The following is a 7,422-nucleotide window of genomic DNA, read 5'->3' on the forward strand; positions in this document are numbered from 1 at the left end:
TTATTCCAATATTTCTTGAGTTGATATGCACTCTTGAACAAATTTCTCAATATGTAAAGATGGGAAAGAACATTCCATCTTAACCCCATATTTTTTTGTCTGTCTTGTATTTGGAGAGAGAGAGGACCACATTCATTAAATGTAAAGGACAAAATTCTAATCTTATATAAGAAAGGATAAGAGTCAATGTGACCACACAGAAGAGCCCTACAGATCAGAATTTAGAAGTAGAAAATATATTAGCACATGAAAACCCATAAGAGACACAAGATTGGATGTAGTGAAAAACAGATACTCCAATTGACTCCCTCAAATATTATAGTATGAGAAATCAATCTATTATATAGCCAGTGAGGAGGAGAAAGCTAGTAAAAAAGTATCAATTGGAAAGAAAAAAAAATGTGTAATATGAAAACATTAGTTTCACACCAAATGTAGTATAAACTTGTTTAATATACTGTCCAATAATGATAATATTGAAGAAAAAAAGGAAAGAAAGAATCAAAGTGTTTAGTAACTTATTTGATGGGGACCCATATGGGCATCCTTCCATTGTTTCACACTAGTAAATCAAAAACCTCACATACAATTTGAGAGAACAAATCCCAGAATAAGAAATGTGGGGAGAAGCCAGCAACTTTGCAAGGCATTACATAATTAAAAAGTGAAAAAAAAAAATTTAAAAATTAATATCCTATTATTTTTTCTTTTTTTCAACAGACTAAGGCTGGCTTGTCCTTCTGGAGATGCATGAAACTTCCTGAGTATATATTCCGCAATCTGATTTTACACCTCAAATCAAATTTAAAAGAAAGTAGCCTAAACTTGAACAATAAAGTTATAAAAAAATACCAAACCTTACACAAAATCCCTTGTAACTGCTTTCTCTCTGAATATGTATACTTCAAATCAAGGAATCCCCGTTAGAACTATATCAGTTTCCTCATAAGCTGAATATCTTAATAAGAGAGATGTATAAATTCACAAAGCTTCAGTTTTGTTTCTCTTCACCTACTATCACCTCATATCATGTATCCAAACAACAATTCTCCTAAGTAGCAATACCTGAAACAAAAATATCAAATTACAAAACAATGATGTTGTTTGGTAACACTTAAAAAAAAATAGTTTTTTATTTAATTAATTAAAAATTTGAAAATAAAACATAAAATGTGTTTGGTAACTCTATTTTTATTTATTATTTTTAAAAATTTTAATTAAAATTTATTAAATTTTGAAAATAGAATTTTTTCAATTTCAAAATTTTTTTAAACAGTTTTCAATTTTTCATTTCTTTTTTTTTTTCTCTTCTTCAAATCAACATCTTATATTGTTAAACAAAAACTAAAAAAACTAAAAGTTATCAAACGCGTTTATTATTTTTTATTTTTAAAAACAAGAAACAAAAAATAGTTACCAAACATATTTTTATTGTTTAAAAATAAAGAAACAAAAATAAAATAATATTTCTATTTTTGTGTTTAAAAAATTCAAAAACAAAAATTTTACCAAACGGACCCAATACAAAACAAGAGGGGTGAGACCATGAAATAGCATTGAACTGTGTTCATATCAGAATTTAAACTCTGAAAAGAATTGATAAATGTACACACATGGACACACATACACATCATTTTCTATCTGTATAACTGTCCCATGTCAACAGTTAAGAGATAGTTTTTTATAATCGATCAAGACAAATGAAGTTTTCCCATACATGAAGTTAGAAAAGCCTAAACCAATAGTTTTATTTACCTCCACTTTGAAACTGTTTCTAGTCTTTACATAAATAGCCTTGATAAACTTTTACCTAGACTCATGAATTAGCATAGGCAGATAGCTAAACTCATATAGTTTATAGTCGCAACTTTTAAATCTTCATAACTTTTTAATATGAATTAGGAATAATAAGGGATGGCCGATTCTAATCTCAGGAAAAACATACAACCCTATAGGACTACACAAAGCACTTTTTATCAGTAAATGATTAAATTCAAGTTTGGGATTCTTGTTTCTGTTTTTGCCAGCTTATACTAATTAAACCACACAAGGCTTAAAGAACAAGACCAAAATCATTTAATAAAGTAAGAGTTTACCTCTATTAGTCTGCCTACTAGTGACATTGTAGCTTCCAATATAATCCTCAGAACTCTTGGCTGCAACATCTGAAGTTATGTTGCCGAGTCCGTAACCAAATGTGCTAGAACCATCCAGGTCAGGAGTGGTGGAGCGCCAAGTTGAATCACCATAAACTGAACCACTACGATACAGGTCCCCGTAGGACCTCTCATAACCAACAGTTGATGCTGGGTATGATGATGTTGTGGTCACACCTGTGCCACCATTTCTGCCATAACCCCCCTCTCCAAATCCAAAGCTACTATCTCCATTCCCATAACTACTGCCACTATAACCAGAAGCACTTCCTCCACCTTGAGCAGAAACAGGAGCAGGTCCCCAATTTGTTCCACTATTTCCAAATGAAACACCGAAACTCCCATTTCCAGAGCTCAGGTAAGCCCCTGGGCTACCAGGATTGGTGGCATTGTTAATGCTCCCATTTCCCCAAACATTTCGAGTAGCGGAGCTTATAACAGAGTTGCTCCTGCCATTACTCGCATTATACCCAATAGGGGTATTGTACCTATTTGAATTGCCAGTGTAATATGGGCTTAGCATCCGTGCATAACCAAGACTGTTGTTAAAGTTGGAAGTTGCACCATAGCTTGGGCTCAATCCTGGCTCCAAATTCATACCCATTCCATAACCAGAATTGCTAAATGGAGAAAACCCACTTCGACCGCTAGAAATTGGACTGAACCTATCATCCATCCTGACTCCAAAACCTCCAACCGGGCTAAGATTATAACTCTGAGCATAACTGCTTAGGAAGCTATTTGCCCTACCCAAACTATAGTTGTATCCTATCAGAGGGCTCCGGCTAGGTCCTGGGGATAGCTCTTTGGGAACTGCCCTCTTGACCTCAACCATTTTACCATTGAGTTCATGAAATGTTTTATGCAGCACTCTGTCAACAGCTTCCTCTGAGTCATAAGTGATAAAGCCAAAACCTCTTGGCCTTTGGGTGTTGTGATCATACATCACTACAACATCAGTTATCATACCAAATTGATCAAAGTACTTCTTAAAGTCGCTCTCCGTGACAGTTGATGCCAAACCTCCAACAAAGATCTTTCTTGTGCGGCCAGGACCAGGAGAGCCGTGAATTCTACCAACATTTCTGTTCAAAATATGTTGATCATCCTTAGGAACAGCTTTCTTTGCCTCAACCTAAATTGGAAACAGTGGTAACTGAATTAAACAATTGACTTCATCTTTAATTTCAGTAACCAGCAAGTGTTTTAGTCTTTTTTCCAATGCAGATTCTAAACAACTGATGCTGCATTAAGTTTCAAATTCATTGATTCAAAACTGGAGAAAGAGAAGAAAAAATTGTTAGCTAAGAAGTAAATTTGACAAGATCGAGTATCTCTGAATAGTACAACTTCTAGTCATATTTTACTACTCCAAACTGAAACCTCTAATCAAATTCACACGAGTCCAATCGATGCATAGTACCAGGCAAAGGATTAAAATGAATGTACTCACCGTACGTCCATCAATTATGTGCTTATCCATAATAACTCTTTCTGCAACAGCAGGATCTGCAAAAACAACAAATCCAAAGCCCCGTGCTCGACCAGTGGCCCGATCTCTCATGATCACGGCCTCCACTACCTCACCATAATTCCTAAAATATTCCTTAAGTCGTTCTTCATCTGTGTCCCATGAAATCCCACCAATGAAGAGCTTGCCAAGATCTGATTCCATCTTTTTCTGCAATCAACCATTGAGATTCAATGACCCAATTCTATTCCAATACCAAAAGCGCCTCACAGAGAACTATAATTCAATTCAATTTGAACAAAACAAACCATCAATCAAAAAGTTTCATAGAAGGAGAGAATTTTCCCAGCTGCAGAACCAATCTAGATTGCAGAATTACATGGGCAATCAACAAACAAAATACTTTGCAGATAAAAGACTCAAGCTTTTGATCAATACAAGCAAAACAAATCAATCAAAATGTGGATAATATCAATCAAGCAAACAATCCATTACCTTATCTGAAAATTCAGACAGAACCCAGTTGGTGCTCCGATAAAAAAACGAAGTGGGATTTGTTCGAATTCAATCTAGGAACATCGGATCCTCTGTGCACCAATCAGAACAGGACCCAGATTTCCTGACCAAACCAACAAAAAAAAATTAAGCTTTTTATTTTTTTTTTTGTTTTTGTGTGGATCAGAGAGACCCATTAAAATCTAGATAGAGATCGAGAAAAGAGAAAACTTTGGAGAATCAAAGGAAGAAAAATACTACCATTAGAGGAGGACCCAGATGAGAAAGTTGTGGAAACTAAGATCTATGAAGAGGAATATTTGTAATGACAACAGAAGACGTGCTCATCGTTTCTCTCTCTCTTCTTTTCTATCTTTCTTGGTTATTCCACTTCTATAATTAATTAAATATAAAAAATAAAAAAAGAAGAAAAGAAATGGAATTTGAAGCTGTGATGGGTAAGGTGCAATTTATAAATAGAGAGAGAGAAGAAATAAGAGAGAGACTGGCAAACCTCTGGTGTAAGAATATTGGAGGAGCCAAATAGAGATGATGATCTTTCTATGTACATATTTTTGTGTCTTTTTAAAGTAAACATAATAAATAAAAAATTAAGACAAAAAAAATTATACCTTTAGTAAGTGAGTTAAATTGGTCCTGTAATAAACTATGTTATATTTTATATAAAATGTTTACGTACGTTATTTATTGTATTGGATTGCATGTGTTCATTTCAATCAAATATATCATCCAATTTGGCTTTTCTCCCCATTTTCGAGTCTTATTGAACAACCTACATACTATACTTTTGGACCACTACTTGAGTGAGTCTAATTTCAACTTTTTTTTTCTTTCTTTTCAATATATATTTATTTATCTTATTATTTGAAACTTTTAAAGAAAATTAATTTAATTACGGAAGGAATTAATTGATTTTTAATTAGGACTAACCAATCACAAAAAATTGGCACAATTGTTGGTGCTGCTAAGTCTCTCCCTTTTGGTTTCATTTAATAGAGGACCTCATGTTGAAGTATCTTGTTATGGGTATTTTGTGGTGACCATAATAAAGATAAGGAAATTGGCCACTCATTTTCTTATTATATATATAGAATATTAAACATTTGGCAACTTTTTTATTGAAGAATATATATATATATAAATATATGTGTGTGTGGGTTTATTCATTTTTATTTTGTTTTTCTTTGAAAATTTTCTATCTAGAAAGTTATTTTGAGCTCGTGACTTCTTGTGTACTAGAAACTTTGAAGTTGGTTCTCTACGAAATGTAAAAGGCCAAATCTGAGATTTTGATGTGGTCTGTAGAGGATATTAATAAAAGAAAATTTTCTATTTCTTTAAACAAAAAATATCAATATATACATTTATATATATATATATGTATATCAATAAAAATTAAGGAGATGATAGCGGTGATAAATACTCACAACCTTTCTATGGAATCCAAAACTCCAGCCTCAATTAATTTTGAAGGGGAAAAAAAACTAAGTCAAACGAAGAATAAGATATTGACTTGTCCAAAGTAGTAGTAAACGAATGCCAAAACGAGCCAACTAATTAAAAATATTGAAATTGAAAATACATATATATATTTTATATAATCTCATATTAAAACATTCTCAACTTGTTTTTGTCAAAAAAAAAAAGCATTCTCAACTTGTCTTTGTACACCAGTAGTGCCCATTTGGTATTTAAAAATTTAATTTATATTTTTACAATTTTAGTCTTCTTTTAAAAAAAAATGGGTTTTGCCATTTATGATAGAGGTAGTTATACGCTTATGATTTGATGTCTATTTTAGTATTGGTATATAATGAACCATTAGTAGTTTAAGATAAAGGCATAAGCCACAAAAATAGGAAGCATTTTTTTTTTCTTTTGTTATAACTAAATAGGTGGAAATTCAAGAATGCTTATTAGTTTACTCAATAATGAATAATGAATAATGACCAAGTAGTTTAATCAAAAGCTTCATGGGCCCTAATAGTTTAATCCATAATGACTTTATAGCTTATCCAAGCTGGAAAGCCTAATTAATTAAATAGTACTGTATAATATATTGCTTAGTGAAGTTAACTAAATTCAAATAATTTGGATTCACAACATAACAAAGCTATATCAAAATGAGAAAGATAGTACCCTTGATCCATAGGTTCCATTTCAATTACATTAGTGGTCTCAAATTTGGACTATTTCTATGCACGAGAGAGAGAGAGAGAGTTGGGTGTGTTATAGCCTTGTTCTTTACTAGACTAAATATAGAAGTTAAAACAATGCAATCTTGCCATCCTATAATATAGTTTTAATTTTTTTGGATATATTTATATGGAAAATTTTCATTTTAAGGAGAATAAATATCATAAGAGAATTACTTAATTAAAGAGTGTTGACGCGGTTTTTCACCAACAGTGTATTAAGAAATAATAAGAGCATATTAGTGCTTAATGGTAAACCGTAAAGAAAATAATAAGAATTCACTCAAGAACACAGAACTTTTACGTGGTTCAGTGATTAAAATCCACCTAGTCCACGAGTCACTATTATTACTGTTTCTCTCACTATTTTGGCAGAGTTTTGGTATTACAGAATATTCTTTTTTTCTTCTGTCCAACATTCCCAGTATTTATAGGGGAATTCCATGAACAGGTTTGGGTAACCGCGTGAGTCAATCACGCATTTACATAGTGTCTATATTCAATACAAGTAATTCATATTTATATGGGGATATGATTTGATAACAGAATAAATATGTTCCTGCGATCTCGGATAATAAATATGCCAGTCTGGTCATAAATAAACGTGTAAACATATCTCGAGTCTTTGGGGATCCCAGAATATGCATCATAGTTGAATCGTCACGAGCTTGATATCTCCTCCAAACTCGTGCTTAACAGCCATCATCGTGTTCTTAGTTCGTGATAAACTCAGGACGCCTAACACCATGTCTGATATTTATGAATCCCGAGTTGTCCACATGAATAATAAGCAGATATTCTGCTTGGTTATTTTTTCGTGTATGTATTTGCCAGTTGTACCCGAGCTGAGTGAATGAACTCATGCTAAAAATATGGTACAACATTTGCCGCCCAAGCTCCTGCTTGTGCATGATGTTGTCATTTTCTGACCTACACAGTAGGGGCTTTTAGACTTCTGCTACATAAAACCATGCCTGCCTACTACTCGAGTACTGTACACGTGGTTTGCTTCAATTGGCGTCTATTCGGGTTTCGAGGACTGCAATAATTGTTTTGCCAACTTTTTGCTGCCATTTGGTCTATT

The 7,422-nt window shown here is 32.9% G+C and overlaps 1 protein-coding gene across 3 annotated transcripts; it reads right to left on the reverse strand.

Annotated features, from left to right (window-relative positions):
• Positions 1-435: 435 nt before the first annotated feature.
• On the reverse strand, positions 436-4,666 carry LOC133782315 (heterogeneous nuclear ribonucleoprotein 1-like). 3 transcript variants are annotated; one of them, XR_009870459.1, is made up of 6 exons: positions 4,384-4,666; positions 4,123-4,246; positions 3,610-3,837; positions 2,097-3,291; positions 858-1,065; positions 436-780 (listed from the first exon to the last, which is right to left on the reverse strand). XR_009870459.1 is itself a non-coding variant. In XM_062221571.1 (5 exons), the coding sequence occupies exons 3-5, from the start codon at positions 3,829-3,831 to the stop codon at positions 1,052-1,054; spliced, it is 1,431 nt and encodes a 476-aa protein (XP_062077555.1). In that variant the 5' UTR covers positions 3,832-3,837; positions 4,123-4,246; positions 4,384-4,666; the 3' UTR covers positions 436-1,051. The 3 variants fall into 3 exon arrangements, 2 of the variants coding, with proteins under 2 accessions (XP_062077555.1, XP_062077556.1); XM_062221571.1 differs by having other exon boundaries at positions 436-1,065; XM_062221572.1 differs by lacking the exons at positions 4,123-4,246; positions 4,384-4,666 and having other exon boundaries at positions 436-1,065; positions 3,610-3,862.
• Positions 4,667-7,422: the final 2,756 nt, after the last annotated feature.

This window comes from Humulus lupulus, chromosome 6 (assembly GCF_963169125.1).
Source record: "Humulus lupulus chromosome 6, drHumLupu1.1, whole genome shotgun sequence".
Taxonomy (NCBI): Eukaryota; Viridiplantae; Streptophyta; class Magnoliopsida; order Rosales; family Cannabaceae; genus Humulus; species Humulus lupulus.